This window comes from Danio rerio, chromosome 23 (assembly GCF_052040795.2).
Source record: "Danio rerio strain M-AB ecotype USA chromosome 23, GRCz13ab, whole genome shotgun sequence".
In the NCBI taxonomy this organism is placed as follows: domain Eukaryota; kingdom Metazoa; phylum Chordata; class Actinopteri; order Cypriniformes; family Danionidae; genus Danio; species Danio rerio.
In genome coordinates, this window is record NC_141043.1 from 42,470,526 (window position 1) to 42,497,195 (window position 26,670).

The 26,670-nt window shown below is 37.7% G+C and overlaps 1 protein-coding gene across 1 annotated transcript in view; it reads left to right on the plus strand.

The window, feature by feature from the left end:
- nfatc2a (nuclear factor of activated T cells 2a) overlaps window positions 1-26,670 on the plus strand; it is an 83,304-nt gene extending 56,634 nt beyond the window's left edge. The window contains exon 10 of the mRNA XM_087307727.1: window positions 21,344-26,670. Within this exon, the coding sequence (XP_087163853.1) occupies window positions 21,344-21,399 (56 nt within the window). The 3' untranslated portion in view covers window positions 21,400-26,670. The remainder of the gene's footprint in view (window positions 1-21,343) is intronic.

The following is a 26,670-nucleotide window of genomic DNA, read 5'->3' on the forward strand; positions in this document are numbered from 1 at the left end:
ACTTATCCAGAAGTTCAAACTCGCATCCAGTACCTCAGTTTGTCACAGGGGCATGAATGAAATGATACTGAACAAAAGTGAAAGTGCAGAGCTGAAGTTAAAGTTGTAAAAATAAGAGTGAAACACCCGAAATTACATGAAACTTCGGAGGAAACATGGATTGTGTGACGACGCAATGACGTTAATCGATCTATGTGGAATAACGTGTAAAACGAGATCATGAAAATAACATTCAAAAATCTTAATCATATTATTGTCTTATACCAGGGCATCCGCGGGGTCCTAAAAAGTATTAAAAATTAATAAATAAATTTAGAGAAATTTAAGGCCCTTAAAAAGTATTTAAAAATGATTACATTCGGTATCAGTATGTTAAAGTTTAACCGAATCTTTGAATTTTGGGATGCTGTGTAGATTATGAAATCAAACAATCCTGCTAGATTTGACATCGCGCTGCTTTGTAATCTTTTGTATACACTGTTATCCCTGCTGTTGTAAAAGCGCCACCTGCTCGATTAACATTTTTATTCAGTATATAAATACAGTTTTAGTTTAGGATCAGTATTTAGTATTTATACTGCAAGATAAAATGTCAGCAATGCTACTAGTTGAAACCTGAAGTGGTGATGAGGTCTTATTATGTATGCAAAGAGTCTTAAATGGGTCTTAAAAGGTATTGAATTTCAGTCTCTGATTCCTGTATATCAATATCAATCAATATCAACTGTATACAGTTGTATCATACCCTGTATACAGCTAAAGGCAAATAATTAGACTACTGATGTCCATGTAAACATAATCAGTGTCGAACTGGAATGGTAAAGTGACTAAAGCACATGGCTGGTATCTACCAAGTTACCTGTGTAAGGGCCCGGTTATTAGAAAATGCTGCTAAATACTGTAAGATGTTGGGTGGCCTCATTATATACCAGTCGAAGCTAGTTAAACCAGTTTTACTAAGACGTAATGCTAGTTGTTACTCAAGAGGAGATGGGGTGCAGGCAAAGTCTGGGTCACTGAGAGCAGGAAGGATGACGACCGCAAAAAGTCCCAGTTGCTTCTGCTTGCAGTGGTGTCAAGGTGTAGAGATCCACCCACTGACATCTCACTGTTTGATGTCCTGCAAGACCTTCACACACAACCGGTTGTAATATGACTCATGCAGATATGCATTTGTCACTCAGAATTTCGATGGTGGCTTTGAAAGGGGGTATCAGGGTTTCTGTGGTCGGCTTTCTGTAAAGAAACTGTACCTCTATCTATTTTGTTATGAGCGTGCATGCTTTGCATTTCTCAGTAGCAAGAAAACATCTTAATACTTTTCATAACACTTTTAGACAATTGACTGAATAAAGATTTGACATGCAAAGTTTGGGGAGGGCCCTGAGCTTGGAGAGACACCCTATATCCTGATTTATAATTTTGTGCTGAGTGATCACTATACTTCCACGACTAGAGCTGGGCGATATGCGAAATTTTCACGTCGTCATATCGTCCCCTTGTGAGATTGACATCACACGATACTATCGCATGGGGGCGTAGCACTGTTATGTTTATATGTTAAAAAAAATTATTATTATATTTAACCATATTTAACAATATTTTATAACCTTTCGGCCGATTTTTTAAAAACTTATTTAATAACCTACTGCTTTGCATTACTTTTGATCTTGAATAACAATTCAAACCAATGCAAATCGCGGCGTGGGACATGATTTGATGGTGACTTCGGGCTCATGCTGTTATCCTCGGCCCCGCGAAACTGTCGCAAAAGGGAAATAATATAGGCTTACAAGGATGAAAGCAAATAAAATAGTGTTTATCTACACACGGAAGAAATGAGGATGCATTAAGGTCTATTCAGACGGGAGGCGGATGGGGGACTCGCCGCCCGCTTGTGAATATGCGGTGAAGTTTTCCATGTGACATGGCTGTGGAGTGTCGGCAAGCCTATTGCTCTCATATTAAATAGCCTATTTGACCTAAATTTTCACTGAGCTCAGTAAAATGTTCTTTGATTGGTTATTAATAATCTGTTTAATAATTCTTTAAAGCCAAAATGAATGGTAAAAAACAGATTGTAATTTAAATTAATATAGGCTAGTTTAAATAAATAAATAAAATATATTTAATAGCCTATATAAATAAATATAAGCCTAACATATTTTACATTAAATAAATAGGTTATTTACTGAAAAATATTTATCATTCTATCGAATTAAACACAAATAAGACAAGTATGTATTTTCCGTGTATTTGAAGGAACAGTCAATGCGTGCACTGAAAAAAATAGGCCATAGTCCCCCTAAAACTTAAACAGGCTATTAATTAGGGATATAAAATATAAATAGCTTTTTTTGTAAAAGCAAGAGAGAATCTTGCGGTAGTGCTGTTATAAAGGAGTCTCAAATGACCAACGACCGCAACACGTTTTATTCCAGAATATTTGAGCTGGTTTCAGAGTTCTTTCATTTTCTGCTTCAGTTGTTTCATTTTTACAAATCGTTTTATTTAACTTGTTTATTAATTGAATCCAGTTTTGTTATTTAGCTTATTATTTTTAAGCAACAAAGTTGCAAACTAATTTGCTGTAAGATGTGGCTGTCAAGATAATTTATTTTTGTCCGAAAGTGTCGATCAGGTGTTGTTGATGTGAACAGCTGAAGCTGTCACATTATTTATAGTTAATTCATTATTAATAATGATGATTAAAAATAATAATAGTATTCATTTTATTTAATAATGCAATTAAAACATGTTATAGGTCTACATTAATGCGAAAGGAGCAAAATATCATCTTTAAAATCGTCATAGTTTTCAGCTCTTGGCGATATCTTTGCCTATCGTTGATACACGATACTATTGTCTATCGGCACAACCCTACCCACGGCACATACCTTGCATGTATCAGACAGCATTCATGCATTCATTCATTCATTGTCTTGTCGGCTTAGTCCCTTTATTAATCTGGGGTCGCCACAGCGGATTGACCGCCAACTTATCCAGCACATTTTTACGCAGCGGATGCCCTTCCAGCCGCAACCCATCTTTGGGAAACATCCACACACACTCATTCACACACACACTCATACACTACGGGCAATTTAGCCTACTCAGTTCACCTGTACTGCATGTCTTTGGACTGTGGGGGAAACCGGAGCACCTGAAGGAAACCCATGCGAATGCAGGGAGAACATGCAAACTGCACACAGAAACGCCAGATGAGCCGAGGCTCGAACCAGCGACCCTTCTAGCTGTGAGGCGACAGCACTACCTACTGCACCAGCTTCGCCCTGTACCAGACATCGTTGTGTGTATTTAAACTTTTGCATTTGTCTGTGTTGTTCTTTTAAGCAAGCAGTAGGGCTTCTGTGTTTTTCCATGTTAAGTTTCTTTAGTGATATTTGGAGGTCACACCAGAAATGCATGCGATAGAAGTAGGTCAAACTCACGCTGTCTGGGAATCAGAAAACATTCAACAACTTTAATCATAAAGTAAACAAAACTAAAAACATCCATCCGGAACTCCTTAAAGAGACTCGATGTTAAATCGTTGTACCACTGCCACTTCTCTCTGCCCCATCAACATTTGTCACCCATACCAAGCAAACCAATCACAGATGGTGCGCTCCATGATGATGTGACGGGTATTTTTTTTTTTTGAGAGGTGCACATCAGGGTGTGGTGAAGGGTCTGCACTTGCCACAGAATTATAAGTTGGCCTTTACTCGTATTGTTCCCCATTATTCAGAAGAATGTGCTTAGAGTAGTGTCTAGCTCAGGTTTTAAGGTGCTGCAGAGTCAAGATGGCTGAAAGTTGATTCATAATGGAGGTAGGATGTATTTGATTATAGAGGTTTATTCTTCTACTGATTGCTGTTGTTGAGGGGTCACCAATTCTGTTCGTGGAGAGCTAGCTTCCAGCAGAATTCAGCCACAACCCTGATCAAACACTTTTGCCGAGTTCAGACTGCACGATTTTAGCCCCGATTTTGACTCGCCGACAGGTTTTGGGAAATCACTAACAAATGGCTGAAATCACAGGCAAATCTGTGCTTGTTCCTGCAAGTAACAATCACACAGTGTGAACGATTAATGAAGCAATCTAAGAGAATTGCAGGTAAGTCGCCGACACCCGTTAGATATTTGGCGTGCTCAAATCATGCCATGTGAAATGTGTTTTGATTGAAAATAACATCTGCGATTACCTACAGCCAATGAGCGAGCAGCATCCACTAGTATGGTTGTCTGCAGGCCAGCATGAGGATGGGGGAGAAGTTAAAAGAGCTTCTTTTCGGTCTATTTGGACCCAAGAAATGGAGAAAAAATTGTGGAAATTTGGCAGGAGCACCCGTGTCTGTTTGCCGTGTCATCTGAGCCATATCTCAACTGGGTCGAAAAAGAAAAAAGTTGAGGAGAAATTGCTAATTCCCTTTAAAAGCCAGGTGAGCAAAATAAGTACATTTTCTACTTCATTAAAGGCTTCTTTCTATAGGATATACTGTATACATGACCTTCCTTGTATCCTTGTCTTCTCACATGTGTTTGGTTGTGAGACGAAGTTTGGACAAAGTTGTACGTGATTCTTCCTATTGTAAAGTCATGCATTGTGAAACCCTCTGTCGCCGATCCATCTTGCAGTGTAAACAAACCAGCAACGAAATGCTAGCCCAGATAGTCATGCAGTGTGAAAACATCTGTGATGCGACTACTTTGAAAATCATGCAGTCTGAACTCGGCATTACTTACTTACTCCCAGGGAACGTCGGAGTAATTTAGCCGCACCATGTTGGTGTTTCATTACATTAAATTTTTACGAGATGAGTCGTTAGTCCAACACTCTACCCCCCAAATTAAAGGACCAGGACATACACACATAAACTACGGACAGTATAGCTCACCCATTTCACCTATGGCGCATGTCTTTGGACTGGGAAACCAGAGCACCTGGAAACCCACGCAAACACGGGGAGAACATTCAAACTCCGCACCTGAACCAATTAAGAGTACCTGAAGCAGCACTTGATAATTACAGACAAGTGTGTTTAGTCAGGGTTGCAACTGAAATCTGCTGGAAGGTAGCTCTCCAGGAACAGGCTGGTGACCCCTGCTACAATTACTTCTTGAGGCCACATGGTTAGCACTGTCACCTCACAGCAAGAAGGTTGCTAGGTCGATTCCTAGCTGGATCTGTTGGCATTTCTGTGTGGAGTTTGCATGTTCTCCCTGTGTTGGCCTGAGTTTCCCCAGGGTGCTCCAGTTTCCCCTCCAGTCCAAAGACATGCGCTGTGGGCGAATTGAGTAAACTATTGAATAAACATTTGTGTTCCTCCAGCTTGAACTAGATTGTTTCAAGCCTAGGCTAGCATGAAAATGTGCACCAGTCTTGTTTTGGCAACTTTTTCTTGACTGTACACCTTTGATTTAGGTCATCTCCACATTGACCTTAAACAAGTGTTATGGTTAAACAGCCAAACTGGCAAAGGTTTTGAGGGTACTATATTGGCCAACCTTCCAGTGCTCAAATGGCTCGGCTCAGGCTTCCCAGGCTGGAACTGAAGCCTGAGGCAACAGAGTTGAAGTTCTTCCAGCTGGAGAGAGCAGCAGGAATAATTTAGATAGAGCACGTAAGCCGTGCACATTAGTTTCAGATCACTTGCATCCAGTTTTGGACGTGGTGTGTGCCAAGCCGTTGAACGTTTGGCTGTGAAAACAATATCCTGATAAGTCATAGCTTTGTTTTTTGAAAGTGGCATCGAAATAGCCACCATCTGTACTTTGTTCAACATGGTGCTGCAGGAGTAGTTAAAAAGGAGTGAAATCACAGTAGTTTATGTTTTTACCTTTTCTATGCTGGTCTGTTTTTGAAGAGCACATAGTCAGACCTGTGGTGTAGACTCTTCCTGTCCTTGATGGTTACGCTGTGGCTTCATTATTGCCTCAGTGCTAGCCTGTACACAACACATACACACATGCTAACCACTACATCATGTGCTGCATGTCTGTTCACTTGTTAAGACATACTTTCACATGCTCTTTCTGTGCTATGCAAGACCAGACTTTTTTGTCGACAATAAAACCCAATTTTTGTGTTGCATTACAAGTGACACGCTTGTTCTCACAGTGCAATTCACTCAACCAACATCAATCCTGATCACAAATAAATATAATGTCTACTATGATTAAGGTCCATATACATCTTTGTTGTCAAATGTAACGACTTCTAAACCAATTGGTAGAGAAATGCAAAAAATACACAAATTTCCTGCTAACATTTAAATGCATTCTTTAACATCACTGATTGGCCATTAAGCATTTAAAATCCTTGTAGATCAGTCGATCCATCAGTGGATCATTTGTATGTGAGAAATAGCTGATCGACGTGAGTGGGTGGTGTGGGGAGGGGGTGGGGTTGGGATGAGTGGGGGTGTGGTGTAGTTTCATTATAAAGGGGACTTTTTCTACAAGAGAAAAAAAGGGCAGGTACTCAAGTATCTCCCCCCCCCCCCTTCACCTCATGATCACTGGCACCCAACATTAAAATACATAATTACCTGACAAAAGTCTTGTCAAAGATCCAAGTTTTAAGAACAACAAATAATAACTTGATTTCTTGTTGACCATTTGGTATCAGAAGTGGTTTATATGAAAGGCAAAGGCCTCTAGATTACGCTTATTTTACCAAAATAAATAATGATCAAGCCTTGACTTTTAATAATTTATATAGGACAGTAACGCCCCATTCACATGAGGCTTCACCGTTGATGCTTCCCATTCACTTTGAATGAGTGACTTGCCGAACTGCATTGTTGATCCGTCTGAGCTGCTATAGAGGCGTTGCATACTGTAGAAGTTGGAAATCTCTCAACTTTTCAAACTTTTCAATCGTCAGCCAATCAGATCACTTTATGCAAATACTTCAGCTCAGACAGTAGCCGATTGCAGACTAATTTCATTAATTTACACTATTATGATGATTTCGTCAGCCCCAACTTCAGACACGCCCTCAATCATGCGTTATTGAGACCCCCAGGTCTTCACTTTATGATCACTGGCACAGAACAGCTACAAGCCCCGCCCGCTCTTCACAGGTCCTGCTTACAGTAGTACTATTTAGTTTTAAAATGGCGTTTTAGAAAAAAAAACGATCCGCATCCACACTGGCGTTTCACCCAGCATTTCTGAACAACTCTGCGTCTACACTAAACAGCTGAAAATGCACATCCCGTGACAACACACTGTCATGCACTGCAGCATATCTACCCAGATGGGAGCTGTGCTCGTCAAACTATTCATCAAGGATCTACCGCTCAACCACTGAATCTAATCTCACTAAATTTGTTAAACGTAATATTGAAATCATCTTATTGTCTATATTTGACAACATATTCCCCGACTGTGGTCTTTTGAATCTATTATTGTTCTCAGGTGTTTTGGCTGAGCGCAAAGATAAGTTAATAATTAGTGTGAATGGGTACACAGATTCTGCACCTTAGACTGATTGTTTGCCTTATTTCCTATTTTGGATAAAGTTATTGTACCTTGTACTGTTATAATGATCGTTATTGATTATTAAGACTGATATTCAGCAAAAGAGAGGATGTTTCGTATTTACAATGATAATGAAAGGAGGCAGTAATGTTATAGCCTCTGTTTTGTTCTAAATATATACAGTGAAGATGACGGTCATATAAGTATGTAGCTACACGACGCCTCAACATTTCTAGTGTCTGTTAAGTTGCTTATATCAAAATGAAAATAGGCAGTTCCTTAAATCATGTTTTCATTTTATTAATAAGATAGTGAAACAGTGTAGCCAGGGTGATGTGAATGAGGTTATAAAGTACACTGTTCCCTTTGAAGATTCACTCGATGTGTCTTTGGAAGTTTGTTTTCCATATCAAACTTGTTAAGTCTGAACTTACAAGGAGAGGATGCAGGACAGAACTGTGTGTAGGCTACTTAATATTGAGGACAAAGCCCAAATCAGAATGTCTGCAGCCCCACCTCCGTTTTCCCCCATCCACACTGAGATGGAGCAGCAGCATTTTAAAATGAAAACGGCCTCTCCAGCGTTTTCAAAACGCTCCATTTTCGGCGTTCAAAAACTCTGCCGTAGTGTGAACGGATGGCGTAACCGTAGCAAAACTAAGCGTTTTAAAAAACTAAAATGTATTACTGTAAACTGGTGTATGGTACCTAAGGTGATAAGGTGATATCGCCACAGCCATATCACCCTGCAGCCCAAGACTGGTTTCTCACTAAAGCTAAGCAGGGCTGAGCCTGGTTAGTACCTGGATGGGAGACCACTAGGGAACACCAGGTTGCTGTTGGAAGTGGTGTTAGTGAGTCCAGCAGGGGGCACTCAACCTGAGGTCTATGTGAGTCCTAATGCCCCAGTAAAAGTGAAGGGGACACTACACTGTCAGTGGGCGCCGTCTTTCAGATGAGACGTTAAACCGAGGTCCTGACTCTCTGTGGTCATTAAAAATCCCATGGCACTTCTCGTGAAAGAGCAGGGGTGTAACCCCAGTGTCCTGGCCAAAGCCCCTCTATCGGCCCTTATGATCATGGCCTCCCAATCATCCCCTTCCACCGAATTGGCTCGATCACGGTCTCTCCACTCCACCAATAACTGGTGTGTGGTGAGCGCACTGGCGCCGTTGTCCTGTGGCTGCCGTCGCATCATCCAAGTGGATGCTGCACACTGGTGGTGATGTGGAGAACCCCCCCCCCTCTCATGATTGTGAAGCGCTTTGGGTGTACCGCTATACACAATAAATGCGCTATATAAATACACATTACATTACAATGTGACCAATTAAACTCATTTCAAGTTTTACTATAGTTGTTAAGCCCCTGTTCTCCATAATTTTGGCAAAATCTGATTTTCCTTACTTCCACTCTTTTTATATGAAACTTATAATAACATATACAGCCAGATCTCACACCTAAAAGCAGATGCTTCATTATTTTGAACATAGTTTTTTTTTTACAGGACTTCCCCCGAAGAGAATTTGACAGGTTTTGCTATCTTCTGGGGATATTTTTGCCCCAAAATAGTAGATACAATATACGCACACAGTGAAGGTGCAGACTGAGTCATCTACTATGCTCTGTCTTGCTCTACACCGTTGATTTGTAAACAAGACTTCTGATTGGCTAACGTCTCTCCAGCCAGACACTCACTTATTATACCGCCCAGTCTGTACACTTCCTTTACAGCTAGAACTGGCAGTCGGTGCCAACCCTTCATTACTTTCCCTATAAGCCCTCTGTTGTGTAGATCGCATAAATGGACAAGAAAAAAGTCACATTATTTGTGATGATCTGATTTGTGATTTTCTTTTCTTTTGGGTCGTTATAAAACCACCTGAACAACCTTAAAGCCACAACAGCAAGTTTTGCATTGTAGCAAGGCTCATATTTTCTCAAGAAGCTGTATTTTAGTTTCTTATTGCTGTTAGATGCCAAAAAGGCCAGTTTCCCTGCTGTTGAGTTTGTTTTCAAGCTGTTAGGTTTTGAAACGGTTTCCATCAGAGGATCTACAGTCTGCGATGGCTTTAGGGCCTCACATTTAGTTTTCTTTACTCGCTGATTAAGCACCTCAGCTTCCCGCTGCTACTAGTTTATTCCTTTCTCATCTGTTCTTCATTAGCCTCAGAAGGAAAAACAGATGTCATCCACGTAGAGCTCTTGTATGATTAAAACCACAAGGCTTTCGTGATTATAGACTCTACAGAAAAAAAAGGCTGATCATAGAAATCACAAATCGCAAGATTAATACATTTAGCTTTGTATATTAAAATGTTTTCTAAACAATCTATATAAAAGCACTATTTATTGATCCAGGATGATATATTTAGCGCTGAGTAAACATTTGGGGCTGTAGGATTCATCAGGCTGTGTTTGTTTCATGTCTGGGCTTTGTATCAGTGCCATTTTGTTGCTTACACAATCAAAGCCTTAAATACAAAAATCAGCTGAATGTTGAGTTCCTACTCACAGGCTTTTACCACAACAAACATTGTTTGATACAGCCTTTCAGCATGGTTCATCTAATTCTTGGTTTACTAATTACTGCTAATATTTACTCATGCATTTATTTTAATGTGCTCTGTTCTGCTTTGCAAAACTGTTTGTTTTATTTGAACCATTTTCTTAATGATATATGTCAGATTTTATAAAGCAAAATTATCAGTCTTTTCAAAAAACTAAGCTTATTTACAGTGTTTTTTATTTATCTCAATGAGCAGTATCATCAGCTACATATGTTTATTAATGTTGGTAACAGGTTATTTTAAGTTGCAATTCTCACTGTTCACAAAACATTAACTATGACTTTTAGCTCAGTAAAGTCATTAAATATAAGAGAATAAGTGATGAAACTAAATGTGATTCTGCAATGACAACTGTGTTAAATCTAGTGGTTTGAAGGATAGTGGCGAAGAATACATTACCTGGCAAAGTTTTGTCGATGATCCAAGTTTTAAGAACAGCAAATAGTAACTTGTCTTCTAGTTGATCATTTGGTATCAGAAGTGGCTTATATGAAAGGAAAAGGCCTCTAGATTACGTTTATTTTACCATAATAAAATATGATCATGTCTTGATTTTTAATTATTTAATTAGGACAGTAATGCCCCATTCACGGGGCGTCAACGCTTCCTAATCACTTTGAATGAGTGATGTCATGCATTTCCGAACTGCATTGTGGCAGAGGCGTTACGCACGGCAGAAGTTAGAAATCTCCCAACTTTTCAAGCACCCCAGAGTTTATCAAGATTCTTTGGATTCATCTTCAATGCCTCCTCCTTCATTTTACCCCAGACATGCTCAACAAAGTTCATGTCTGATGAGCGGGCTGGCCAATCCTAGAGCGCCTTGACCTTCTTTGCTTTTAGGAACTTTGATGTGGAGGCTGAAGAATGAGAAGCGCTATCCTGCTGAAGAATTTGCCCTCTACTGTGGTTTGTAATGTAATGGGCAGCACAAGTGTCTTGATACCTCAGGCTGTTGATGTTGCCATCCACTCTGCAGATCTCTACACCCCCATACTGAATGTAACCCAAACCATGATTTTTTTCTTCAGCAAACTTGACTGATTCTAGGAGAATGTTGGGTCCATGCGGGTTCCAATAGGTCTTCTGCAGTATTTGCTATGATTGGGGTCAAACTGTAATTCTTTTTATATGATAGCAAATGATTATTGATCTAAAAATGACTGACCAGGGTTTTACAATCTACATTGTTATAAACAAAACAACTTTTAAAGCTGTAGTACAATTCTTTGTTTTATCATTTTAATCTTAAAAATGATAAACAGTTCCAGAAATGTCTATAAAAGGTTTAGTTAAGCTGATCTGGTCTGTAATAATGTTCTCAAGCCTTTATAATTTAACAAGTATAGATAAACAGCCAATAGCTTAGGCAGGTAATACGCCTCTCTGTAATAGTGAGAATTGGTACTTAAAGTGTTTTAGTTTTGCTTTGCCTATAAATGTTTCTTTGACTCTCAGAGTGCTGATATCTATCCCACATAGCATGATTTCAGCTAAAAATCTTCTCTAATGTTCTACTAAAGAAAAATTATATATAATTGTTCATTTTTGAGTGAGCTTTTCCTTTAAAGCTGGACCGTTTGTTATTATTATGCTAAACATTTAGACTGACCATTAATAATTCAGTCAGCACCATGTCAGAAACATATGGCTCAAGCCCTGGAGAAAATCTGTACTCTACACCTGTTTTCCCAGCACATCCATCATAACAAACAGCCGTGTGTGTGTTTGTGTGTGTGTGTGTGTGTGTGTGTGTGTGTGTGTGTGTGTGTGTGTGTGTGTGTGTGTGTGTGTGTGTGTGTGTTTGTGTGTGTGTGTGTGTGTGTGTGTGTGTGTGTGTGTGTGTGTGTGTGTGTGTGTGTGTGTGTGTGTGTGTGTTGTGTTGTGTATTGTGTAAGTGATGCAGAGCTCGCAAAACTGCTAGTCCGACACGCAGGGCTATTATGTTTTTCAGTCAGGATACAAAAAAAAAAAATTAATCCATCCTGTCCATCAGACTATGATAATGACAGGAAGAATGTAGCCAATACTTTTAATAATTTTAATATCTTCACATTCTCACACAATTTGGCTAATTATGTTGGATGTGATTCTCATGCATTGAGGAGCCACTATCAATGTGTGTTTGAATTAGCGTTTGTGCTAACTTGTGCTGTCAAAAGAAGCGGTACTTCAGTCCCAAGTTGATTATAAAATAAGTAAAACAATTAGCTAGGTTGTGGCATGGTGGCTCAGTGGTTAGCACTGTCGTCTCACAGCAAGAAGGTCACTTGTTAAGCACCTCCAGGTGCTCCGGTTTCCCCCACAGTCCAAACACGTGCTAAAGGTAAATTGGCTGTATTGTATTAATGTGTGTGTGAATGTGTGTCTATGAATGTTTTCCAATACTGGTTTGCGGCTGGATGGGCATCTGCTGTGTAAAACATTCATTCATTCATTCATTTTCTTGTCAGCTTAGTCCCTTTATTAATCCGGGGTCGCCACAGCGGAATGAACCGCCAATTTATCCAGCAAGATTTTACGCAGAGAATGCCCTTCCAGCCGCAACCCATCTCTGGGAAACATACACACACACAAACACACACACACTACGGACAATTTAGCCTACCCAATTCACCTGTACCACATGTCTTTGGACTGTGGGGGAAACCGGAGCACCCGGAGGAAACCCACGTGATCGCAGGAAGAACATGCAAACTCCACACAGAAACGCCAACTGAGCCGAGGATCGAACCAGCGACCTTCTTGCTGTGAGGCGAACGTGCTACCCACTGCACCTCTGTGTCGCCCATTGTGTAAAACATATGCTGGAATAGTTGGAGGTTCATTCCGCTGTGGTGAACCCTTGATAAGTCAGGGATCGAGCCAAAGGAAAATGAATGAATGATTAAAAAAGTGTTGCCAGATATAGCAGACCTTTTTCAACCCAAATGCTGCCCAAAACCCGCCCAAATGCACAAAAAAATAGATTCATATTTTATTTCACTTTAATTTATCTAAATCAAAATTAACCTAGTTTAACTGTCATAATTTTTAACCAAACAGCAACCGACACCAACAGTCACAAAAACATAACATAATCGGATCACATCAAAACACTGCCCTCTCTCACCCACACACTGCACTTTACTGTATTGTCAGTAGATTACACTACCTATTAGAGAATGTTTTAAATAGGCATTTTAAATTCTTATTCATTCATTCATTTTCTTGTCGGCTTAGTCCCTTTATTAATCCAGGGTCGCCACAGAGGAATGAACCACCAACTTATCCAGCAAGTTTTTACGCAGCGGATGCCCTTCCAGCCGCAACCCATCTCTGGGAAACATCCACACACACATTCACACACACACTCATACACTACGGACAATTTAGCCTACCCAATTCACCTGTACCGCATGTCTTTGGACTGTGGGGGAAATCGGAGCACCTGGAGGAAACCCACGCAAACGCAGGGAGAACATGCAAACTCCACACACAAAGGCCAGCTGAGCCGAGACTTGAACCAGCGACCTTCTTGCTGTGAGGCGACAGCACTACCTACTGCGCCACTGCTTCGCCTTACAATACATCATTGTCAATAAAATGAAATAAAATCAGTGGTTGATATTTGATTTAAGCCAAAGTTTAAGAACAGTTTTAAAATGATTAAAAGTGGTACTCCTGATATGCACTGGTATTTTATTCAATCTTACTGCTGCTCTGACTGAAAAAACTGATTGTCTAAAAGCAGTTCTCTTAAGTTTAACTGAACAATCACCTCTAACCGATGACCTAGTCTGTCTTCTATTGTCCTTGCAGACAATCACACATTGTTGGAGGAGTGGTGGTGCAATATTGTTACTTTTTTTGTTTTACATTAAACACACATCAGCATAAAATAAATAAATAAGTCTTTTATGTTGTGCAACACAATTACAGTAATGATCGCTTCTTGGCTTTTTAGCTGAAGTTTTTAAAGTTTGTTTATTAGTTTATAATATTTCTTTTTTTATTTAGTAAATAATGTATTTTCTATTCCGGCCACTTGAATTTATTTTGGGCTACCAAAAACAGCAGAGTGCCTGAAAGGCTACCAAGGAGTTTTGAATGGATTTTTAATAAAGCCTTGTGATGGATTCTGCTCTGGGTTTTCAGGCGAAAGTTTCTCGTCCTGACAGCAGGATGTGGCTGATCAGGTCAGACCACATTGTCTTCAGTTTGCATGATGGTAGAGCGTAGTTCAGTGCAAGATAAACAGTGAATATATGATACAAAAACGCCATGTTTTAAAGTGCCCCTTTGGCTGTTTTAAATACTACACTTTTAGAGCCGTGCAATATGACGTTGTATATTGTAAGGACAAAATATAAAGTCTATTAATTTATATTATGCTCAGTTACTGTAGTGTCATGAAATACTTTAAGATAATTGTTTGTCCTAATTTATATGAGCGGAACAGACAGAAACACGAAGAACAGCATCTTGAGAAAGTTGCGATCTTAAAAGTACGTTTACATTTTGTATTTTATTTAGAGATGTTTATAAATTTTTTATAATGGGTCTGTAATAATATTTTTGATAAGTGCTTTATATTTTATTAGTATTTATTTAACATTTCAAAAAAATTTAGCAAACATTTGCCCTGAAGTTCTGAATAAATTGAAAAATATGATCACATATGAATTAGATTTCTGAGTATATACTTTAAAATGTAAAAAAAAAAAAAAAAAAGTTGTTTGCATGTGGTCAATATATAAAACACTATTAAATAGTTATACAGTGTATCTGTGTACCTTTATTAGGTACACCTTACTAGTACCGGGTTGGATCCCCTTTTGCATTCAGAACTGCCTTAATCCTTTGTGGCATAGATTCAACAAGCTACTGTAAATATTCCTCAGAGATTTTGGTCATGCATTTGCTGCAGATTTGTCGGCTGCACATCCATGATGTGAGTCTCCCCTTCCACCCCATTCCAAAGGTGCTCTATTGGATTGAGATCTGGTGACTGTGGAGGCCAATTGAGTACAGTGAACTCATTTTCATGTTCAAGAAACCAGTCTGAGATGATATGTGCTTTATGACTTGGCACGTTATCCTGCTGGAAATAGCCATCAGAAGATGAGTACACTGTGGTCATAAAGGGATGAACAAAGTCAGCAACAATACTTAGGTGGGCTGTGGCAATGACGCTCAATTGGTACTAATGGGCCTGAAGTGTGAAAAGAAAATATCCCCCACACCATTACACCACCAGCACCAGCCTGAACCATTGATACATGGCAGGATGGATTGATGTTTTCATGTTGTTGACAGCAAACTCTGACTCTACCATCTGAATGTCATAGCAGAGACCAAGACTCATCAGACCAGGCAACATTTTTCCAATCTTCTATTGTCCAATGGTGAGTCTATGTGAATTGTAGCCTCAGTTTCCTGTTGTTACCTGACAGGAGTGCCACCCGGTGTGGTCTTTTGCTGCTGTAGCCCATCTGCCTCAATGTTGGACGTGTTGTGCATTCAGAGATGCTCTTCTGCATACATTGGTAGTTACGAGTAGTTATTTGAGTTACTGTTGCCTTTCTATCAGCTGGAACCAGTCTGGCCATTCTTCTCTGACCCCTGGCATCAACAAGGCATTTGTGCCCACAAAACTGCTGATGGTTGTGCGTGAAAATCCCAGTAGATCAGCAGTTACTGAAATACTCAGACCAACCCATCTGGCACCAACAACCATGCCATGTTTTAAGTCACTTAAATAACCTTTCTTCCCCATTCTGATGCTCGGTTTTAACTACAGCAGATCGTCTTGACTATGTCTACATGCCTAAATGCACTGAGTTGCTGCCATGTGATTAGCTGATTATAAATTTGTGTTAACCAGCAGTTGGACAGCTATGCCTTATAAAGTGGGCGGTGAGAGTGTGTGTGTGTGTGTATATATCATGCTTATATCATGCTATTTATATATATATATATATATATATATATATATATATATATATATATATATATATATATATATATATATATATATATGGGAAAATGACATATATCGTAATAGATTTTTGTTGTATGACTCTAGCCATATTACCTTTGATTCAGTGTGTATAGAAGCTGTTTGTGAATGTTAATGGGCAGCACAAATATTTAAAGTGCATACAAATATTGTAATGGTCTGTAAAAAAAAGGAAGTGATTCTGAAACACTGTAACGAGTCTTCAGGAATTACAGTTTCATTTCCATAAAATATCTGTGTAGAACTGTAGCGCATTTACATAATGAGAAACTTTTATGCACTGTCACCATGGCAGAGCCAAAATAATTCATTATTAATTAGTTATTGCTGGTTTTTACTTGAGGGCTAATAATTATGTTTTTAACGGTATGTTAAGTATAACAAATGCATGTTGTTTGTGCAACAGAATACTCAGCAAGAAACATGAAAGCTCAAAAAACATTAATATTAAATACAGACTGATTTATTTAATGTTAATTGCACACAGAAGCTCATGCTTAACTTTTATTTTAAGACCACGTGTACATATAAAGCCTTAAATTTTTTAAAACATTAAAGATAAACTGCATTGATTGAATAAGTTAAATTGTTCTTGATCTACAGTACATAGTAGGCATGTGGCTTAGGTAGCTTCAAAAATGTTCTAGAAATGGTTTTGTATGCTTATTTATTACTTCATTAAAATACCACTAGAATCAGAATGCCCTTATTGACCATATTTAGAAAGGTCGTGAATATCAATGAGCTTGCTTCTGACTGAGTGATAAGACACCCTGCTTAAACGTGGATAAAACACAATACTCCGCAGTCTGCATGTGTTTGTTACCTCAGATTACAAACATATCTGGCAAATATCCCAATAAGCATGATAAATGAACAAAAGACGCAAACAAACACGTTTTATGCTTCATCAGGGTGGCGCTGAATACATTTTTAATCTGTATATCCTGCATTTTACAGTCTAATAAGTTCTAAAATGTTATAGCTTATAACACATAGAAAACAAACTGATGACTTTGTTGCATCTTCCATTTTCAAAATGAGAGTCCCACATTCATGGTAAGTTTAATATAAACCTTGATAAACTTAAAAATAAGGGAGGAAAACTGTCGTTATAATCTTAAAACGACGCCTGGAGCTTGCATATTAATCATCCCGCGTGCAACATTTCAGTCTAGATGATGTAGAACGTGACTTAAAGTACATGCATTCTTGCATACATTCTTGAGGGCGTGCCCTGTGAGTAACACAACAGTCTGTTTTGCGTTCTGATTGGCCTATTTAACATTGGGATTTTACACTGAATTTACATGAGAATGAGGAAACAATAGTTTCTAAGGTGATTTTTATGTACTGAACTCTCATTTTTTAACTATACCTTGGTATAACCAGCTTTTTTATAGGGCTCATACAGTGCTCATTATAATTGAGTACACCCCAGTTTTAAAATGAATAATTTTATCCATTTTCCAGTGAATATAGGCAATGTATTTTGGTACATTTAAACGAAACAGATTTCTTAAACAGATATATTTATAAAAATATCATTTTAGTCACTGAACATATTTAAAAAGTTAATACAATTAAATTCAAGCTAAATATTGCAAAACATTTTTTTACAAAATACAAAATTTCATCTAAATTTGTCATTTTTTGCTTCTCTTGATTTTTTTCCCTTTTTTTAATTTGTATTTAACATTTTCTATAACATAAATTTGGGTGTACTACTTATTGCAGCGTTACTGTAAGTTATTTTGTTAGATAAGCTCCAGATTTAGCTTATGTACTGACTTATCTAATGTATATGCACAATTATAATGTAGTAAAGCTTCCTATTAAAATTATGAATTTAAAAGAGAGATTTGAGAGGAGTGTATTTACATATGCTGAGCACTGTATATACAGTCTCATAGTTTTTATTAGTGAAACGCTTGAGCATAATTAGTACCTATTTTAAAGCCAAAATATCTCATAATAAACCATGGACATACCAGTGTACATGTTCCTTTCATGATCAGGGTATCTACAAGGTCTTTAAATGTCTTAATTTTCAAAAACACAATTTTTAGGCCTTAAAATGTATTAAAATCATTGAATTATTGGGTTGTAAGTCTTAAATCATTGTTTTTTCATCGTCTTAATTTCCCTATGTCCATGTAAAGCAGCACCCAACATCCAATCGCTAACATTCCATCTCAATAAAAGTTACCAAAACTTTATTTATTGACATTTTATAACCGAATGGAGTTATCTTTCCACAATAAAATGTTTTTTTTTTTATGTTTTAACTTGGACATTAGATACAATCATTAGTCATTAATTGTTTTGCCTTGTGTAAGTCTGAAATTTAATTTTAATGGTACTAAAACTCACACTATGCTATCCGAACCGTGCCCAGGCCCATTTCCCTGATCGTTTGAGAAGTGTGTGTGTGCTTTGAATCAGGCGGTTCAGTTAGCCGGCCCTGGACCGGTTGGAAGAGGTGTGCCAGAGCGCGGTTCACTTGAGCTTTAAAACTGAAGACGAGACGTGACTTTTAAGGCACTGTTTAATATGGATTAATTAATCATTCTTACTGTTCAATGAACGCAAACTGTCGTAGATTATTAAAGGCGCAAACCCCTCACTGCAACTTTAGCAACCTCCTAATTCCTGCAGCACGAGGACTTTATGATTGTTTATGAGCATCAAAAGTGGCTGATCTGTTCGGCGTGGCACTGCATCCCAAACGACTATAACGATATAAGCAATCTCCTGTGCTGAGCGAGAGCGCTTCTAAATAGCGCATCATCGATGATGTAAGCGTGCTCAGGCGTGAATGCGATGCGAGTCTGGCCGTCGGGGGAGACAGGAAGGAGTTGATCAATCACAATAGAATGGGACCATTTGACCAATCAGAGCACACAAGGCTCTTGGAAAGAAGGCCTTTAAAAAGAATGCATCTTTAAATGAATCAAAAAAATGGTCACACTTTACAATAAGGTTCATTAGTTAATGTTAATTAATGCATTTACTAACATGAACAAACAATGAACAATACATCTACCACTGTATTTGTTCATATTAGTTAACGTTAGTTAATGAAAATACAGATGTTCATTGTTAGTTCATGTTAACTCATGGTGCAATAACTAATGTTAATAAGCACGGACTTGGATGTTAATAATGCATTAGTAAATGTTCAATTATGATTAATAAATGCTGTACATGTGTTGTTCATGATTAGTTCATGTTAGTAAATGCATTAACTAATGAACCTTATTGTAAAGTGTTACCAAAAAAATTGATTCCTTTAGCAATGAGGTTTTTTTTTTAACTGAAGTGTTTTTGACCATGGATGCATGTAAACATATTGAAGGAGAATCATTTAAATATGTAAATTAGAACACAGTAAATCTTTTATTTATTCCATTAAATAGCTTTTTGAATCTGTCAGTCAGTCGCATGCAAACCTGTTCTTTAAAGTCCACCGTGTAAACTGCAGCATCAATCAGTGAGCTTGTCATGTCTGTGATCCATACTTTATTGAATCATTGTACCAGGTGTTTTCCCCACATTCATATGATTTGATCTTACCTGTGACCTTTGTTCGATGTGAGTTGTGGCCAGACTCGGGCTGTTGTGATTGTGTTAACACCCCACGCATTCTGCTGCTATTTTTAGAATGAAGAGGCAGTAAAAGTTTCCATTTATGCCCCCTGTAAAAAGGGTAACAGCAGGAAGTGAAGCGATGGCCAATGCAAAAGCTCCATTTCTCTGTCAGATGATTTCCTTCCACCTGCTGGCCTATTACTGTCACTACAACTTTATGACTTACAATCAGGTGGATTAATTGTTAAACCTTTATAGTTATATAATAATTTATCACATAAAAAAATTAAATAACGTATAAAATTGCATGAGTTTCTAGGATTTTTCATAAAATGTTCCGATGCAAAAATATATAATAGCAACATTCACAATTATTAATTAATTGTGTGTGTGTTATATTGATAAAAATCATAAAAAATTATTTAAAAAATTATAATTAAATATTCTAAATGAAAATTAAGTATATCTTTATTTTTGGTTCATTTTAATACATTTAATACATGTTTTATTAAAATGTTTTACATGTAACGTATTAAATGTATTAAAATGAACCAAAGAAAAATGTTATCTTCATTTATAATATTTTAATTATAATTTTGTATATTTTTTTTTTTCATTTTTTTTATCATGAAACTATATATAAATAGTAATTTATTTAATAATTTAATATTAATATAATTTTGCTGTTCATATAAAAATATTAAATAACAAACGTATTCAATTGTGTGTCGGAAACAATGTTTCTCAGATTTTTCCTAAAATGTTCTGATGCAATAATATATAATATGATAGCAACGTTTACAATTGTTTATGTGTTATATATTGAAATATTTTGATACTATGTGTAGTATTATAATTATTTATTATTACACTATTTTTTTTAATATATTTCAAGTTTTTTGGATTGACTAGAGATGGAAAGTTCGGATTGATTTACTGACTCTGACCTTTGAATCTCGTTCTGAAAGGTGAACGAATCTTTTTTTCGAGTCAGTTTGTTCAGTTTGTCAAAGTATTATTAAAATTTTAAGAGTTTCTTCCAAACTCATCTACAACTACACCAAACGTCGATCACACTATAACCAAGTCAGAACTAGAATGCTATATGACAGAGAAAATAATGATCTTTTGCCTATGATTATGTAAGCTTACATCTTCTGACAGCTCTTTATATTTGAGCGGTTCGTTCACGTTACACAAACAGTCTCATTTAAGCTTAACAAATGCACACAGTCTGAGCTGAAAGGAGCCATGATTCGTTCACTTTTTGAGTCGTCTGTTCATCACAAGACAGACTCGAGAAATGAACAGATCAAATCTTTTTCTGGCTCTAAATTCACATGCTTGCCTTCTGTCTTTCACGTGATGAGAGAACGACTCAAACCGAGGACTCGAGAGATGAACGGATCAAATCTTTTACCAGATCCAAATGCATATGTATGTCTTCTGTCTTTTATGTGATGAACGAACGACTCAGGATAGAGGACTCGAAAAAAGAACCAATCTCCTACTCCACCTGCACAAATATGCGCATGCACAAATGAACGAATCACTCCCTTAGAGGACTTATCGTTCTCGAGCCATACAAAAGATTGGTTTTAACCTCACTGTGCGACTTAACAATTGCCTCAGCTCTGCATGAATATTGTTTTGAATCTGTTCTTCTTCTTCTTTTCTGTGGTTTCTGCAGTGAATGAGATCATCAGGAAGGATCTGACAGGAGTGCATGGCAGGAGTCAGACGTAGAGGAAAAAAACGTGATCGGGAACCAAGCCGGAGCCCTGCAGTGTCTGTTTATACGCCATTTTCCTTTTACTCAGCGCAGCATGTGAGAGAAACAGCGATAATTTGATAATTCACCTGTCACAAACTGTATCATGGACCACATTTAACCAAACATCCAGTAACAGCAGCGTGTTGACATGCAAATGGTGTTAAATTTCCTTTCTATTATTTGACTTCTGAAACCGGTCCAATGTTGACCTCATATGTCAGAGTTGTCACAATTGAGCCTCCATAAACAGTTTGGACTGGACAAGTGTAGTAAAGTCACATGTTTCCATAATTATTCCATAACGTTTTGACTGAACCCACTCAGATTAGTTTATTTCGACCAATAACCTCCAATGAGACCAAACCATTACTGTCCAATAATAAGTGGAGGGAAAGTGGATGAATTGACAGCTAATGTTGAATATGTTTGTTTAAGCGTAGCTTGTTTTTGAATAACACAAAGTAAAGGCCTTACACAAGGATAGTTCACTCAAAAACTAAAATGTGCGTTTAAATTACTCAACCTCAGCGTATGCAAGATGTGGATGATGTTCTGCTGAATTTTTTAGCTAAACCTGTAGTCCTTAAGTGAATCATAAAATGCAAGTCAACGACTACCGGCACTTTAAAAGCCGAACGAACATATACGCACTAGGGTTGGGCGATATCGACCAATTTGGCATTGTATGATGTCTTATGTGAAACACTGCGATGGATGATGGCATCGTCCATCTTGAATTCATGAATAATTAATTAAGTCAAAACTAATTCATTATTTGTAGCCTACCGTTTCAACTACCTGACCCGCATGGTCTTTGTATTACCCATAACCAGGGCCAGACGGAATCTGCGGACATTTTTTGCTAATTCTGCGGAGAATTTTGGTAAAAATCTGTGGATTTCTTCGGAATTATTTGGGAGTATCCAGCGAGTATCATAACTAAAACCCTAATATATGAAATAAAAAGTAATAAACTACTGAATAAAAACTGAATAAATTTAGATTTACACATTTACTAAAGTAAATAAACAGAATCAATGATGTTCTAAAAATTGGCAGAAATCTGCGGAATTCTGCGGAAAATCTGCGGAATTCTGCGCACGCAGATTCCGTGTGGGCCTACCCATAACCAAATCATAAATAAATGAAGATGAGTTACACACAAATTAACACTTGTCAATCACTTTTTCCAGGAGACTCTGGCATGAATAGGCAGAGTGATGTGTGTTGTTATAATGGCGTCGACAAACTTGGTTGGTAAAAAAGGTGCACAACTAACAGCAAGCCAGCCAACAGTATCTGAGGTTTTCACTAAAATGATTAAGTATAAGCGTGAAAGTGACGGGGGCGGGGTGGAGGATCGCGATGCCAGCTCAGTGATGTCTATCGGCCATCTTTGTCTATCGACCCAACCCTAATACAGACAGAACTCTAATGGTGCGTTTACACCAGACGTGAATGAAGTGTCAAGGGCGAGTGATTTACATGTTAGGTCAATGCAAAGATGCAAATAGACATCCTTTAGGGCACAGGTGTCAAACTCAGTTCCAAAAGAGCCGCAGCTCTGCACAGTTTAGTTCCAACCCTAATTAAACACACCTGATCAAACTAATTGAGTCCTTCAGGCTTGTTTGAAACCTTCAGGTAAGTGTGTTGGAACTAAACTGTGCAGGGCTTCGGCCCTCCAGGAATTGAGTTTGACACCCCTGCTTTAGGGATTCTCACGTATGAAGCGTCACGATTGGCACGATTTGCTCAAGTTGGAAAATCTGAACTTTAGCGTACATTCGTGCCGCGTTCATCAATCAGGAGCTTGCTCTTGTAAGGGCCTGATTTCAAATAATGTAGCAACTACAGTTGGTGGGGGAAATCCTCCTGCTGACACCGGACAACAGCTCATCAAACTGGGCTCGGCTCAGTTGGAAACACCGCTGAAAGCTTCCATCATCCAGATTTAGTTTCTAGAGGAGTTGATGAACTCAGAGAGCTGGGCAACATAGGCTCATTTTGAAAATGTAGCCCTGTGTATGTTTCTGGAGATCGCGATTCATTTAGCCAGAATTACGTAAGGCTGCATTTCATTTTTAAAATGAACGCTACATGGCAGTATGATGCTATTTCTTTTCGCGCTTACACAGCTTGTGTGTGTTGAGCATCAGTTAGGACAACATTAGCATCTGTCAGCTTTAATTGTGGGGAAAACTGGATAATTTTGAGCTTTTGTTAGCTAATTTTATCTTCCGGGTTTTAAATGATTTTTGGGTGGGTTAAAAATCGGTGACGTAGCGCAAAACTGCAAATGCAAAGTTGACGTATCTGTTTCTCATTATTATTCATAGCGGAGTTTTCTAATCCTATGAGAAGAGCCGGCTTCTTAATTATTCATGACTGCACATGCTTTCTGAAGGCAAGACAGACCTGCCAGTGCCAAGCTGTGAGACCCTATGTTGATGACTGGGTGAGACTGCTTCCACGGCACACAGTATTTAGCGGTTCAAGAAGGGTCGTATGTGTTAATTTCCAAGTTTGTTGCATGTTTTCCCCGCAATCCTGTCAGGGCCGATACAGCAAAGCTGTTTGTGTGCAGCAAGCATTTTTGTCGGGAGAGCAGTACGAGAATTGGAAAATGGCGGACGTTGTCTTTTATCAGGTGTTGGTTCACATTTGGACACATTGCCATGCTGCTAATGGTTTAAAATAGACAGGGCAAGAGACCTGCTGCATTGAGTCTGCATTCAGACCCAGAAATTGAGGGAGAAGTCCTCCTCATTTATAGTGTTTATATGAACACGATTATCTTTATAATAATATAAATTGTGGTTATCTTTATATGAAATAACAAATGTAGCAGGGTATTAAACTCTGTTGATTTCTTACTTTCTTAACTTTGTAAACTATAAATTCATGCGTCTCCTCACGGTTTGTGTCTCATTTTGTGAGCCAACTGACAACAGTAGTTCGCTCCCCTCCGTCTCCCCTGCTCTACTGGCCACTCCTGCCTCTGATCGCGGAGCTCCACACCCATTATGATGCAGTTTTAAAAAAATATTCTGAGGTAGACCTGAACCGAAAGTGGGGGGTGTCATAGCCCTTTAAGTAAAAGTACTATTACTTACCCAAATATATTATGTGAGTAAAAGTATCTGTTGTAAATAATTCTTTAAATATAACAAATAAGTCTGATTAAAAAAGTAGTTTTATTTGTCTAAAAATACAATGGCTTGTCATCAATTAATCCCTACATATGTAATGGGGTATTATTCAGTTTGTTAGCTTTTTTTTGTGACTTTCAAAGTGACATGTTGTATTTTGTCAGTCTTTGGGAATCACAATTTCAGACCTAAGGTTGAATAAATTAACGACGAATATTAATTTTTGGGTGAACAATCTCTTGTAAATGCACTGTTCATGAAGGAAATTCTTTAAAAGATGCAAATGCACTTCTTGTCAGTGGATGATATATTATTTAAAGTTTCTCATTAAAATGAGGTTTGTTAACATGTAAATATTGCGCAAATACAGCTGAGAAATACCAATGAGATTTTATTTGAATGTAAATAGAAAACTGAACCTTCGTGCCTTTGCGTATAGCACTGTAATATTAACTAAGTCATAAAAAATTTACATAAATATAGGTACATCTACCCTTGTGTCAAGTCCGAGTGAATAATAGTACATTTAGGTTCTGAAAATTTTTTTTTTGCCATACTACACTCCCCGGCCACTTTATTAGGTACACCGTAATAGTATCGGGTTGAACCCCATTTTGCCTTAAGAACTGCCTTAATCCTTCGTGGCATATATTCAACAAAGTACTGAAAATATTCGTCAGAGATTTTCATATTGACATGATAGCATCATGCAGATTTGTTGGCTGCACATCCATGATGCGAATCTCAGATCCCAAAGTCGCTCGTTTGAATTGAGCTCTGGTGACTGTGGAGGCCATTTAAGTACAATGAACTCATTGTCATGTTCAAGAAACCAGTCTGAGATGATTCGCGCTTTATGTGCTGGAAGTAACCATCAGAAGATGGGTACACTGTGGTCATAAAGGGATGGTTATCAAATAACCACGGTTGTAACGAGGTTATTTGAGTTACTGTTGCCTTTCTATCAGCTGAAACCGGTTTGGCCATTCTCCTCTGACCTCTTCGACCCCATTCTGATGCTCTGTTTGAACTGCAGCAGATCGTCTTGACCATGTCTACATGCTTCAATGCATTGAGTTGCTGCCATGTGATTGGCTGATTAAAAATTTGAGGTAACAAGCAGTTGGGCAGGTGTACCTAATAAAGTGGCCAGTGAGTGTAAAACAGTATGGCTATCATATCTTGTTCTTTATTATGCGTACATCATCATTTCCATCAACATCTGTTTAAATAAAGATTACCCTTGTATTTGTCAAGTTTGGTATACCCCATGTTACAGTTTCAGGTAGATGTATTACAGATCTCATGGAGATTTCCTTAATATCAATATCATCTTTTTATATATAGTGTGTAGAACATTCCAAATATGGAAATCAGTTTCTGTGTTTATACCTACATTTTCTCTTTCATATTAATTGCAAGCTTTATTTATTTATTGTTTGCCAGATTTATTGAACTAACAAAGCACAAAAATCAAGAGGCATCTTTTTGAGATTATTTTTGAAAGAAATCCTGCCCACTTTTTAATAAAAACAATGCAATGAGTATATTTTTATATGCCTTTACAATTTTGGCTTGAGAATGGAATAAATGAATAATCAATTTGTAAGTGTTGTCTAAAAAGTGACCTTTATTCTTTAGGAAAACATAAAAAGTGATGTTTCTGTAGCTTGTTTTGTACAGTGGGCTTAACAGAACTACATACAGAATGTAAACCATTTATATTGACTGTAAATAGACCGCCTTATACAGGAAGTGTGTATAGTGTTTCTGTTTTGTCTATTTTTTCAGATCTGAGTCATAATCGGAAGAGAATGTTTATATGAACTGAATCAGTTGTTCTCTTGCAATTTAATACCTTATAACCAATGCTCTGGGAATATATTAACAACCAAAGCTTTTACATTTTTTTGCTGCATATACTGTAGTACAAATTGCATTTAATTGTTTTATATATTAATATAAGACTGTCAATGGCAAAAGAGAGACCAATTATATTTTTTATTGCATTAGCTTGTTATATTCATGTTTTGGCTGAAATGTGTCTTATCTATAATGAGCAATAAAACTGAGAGCTTTAAAAAATGCTGA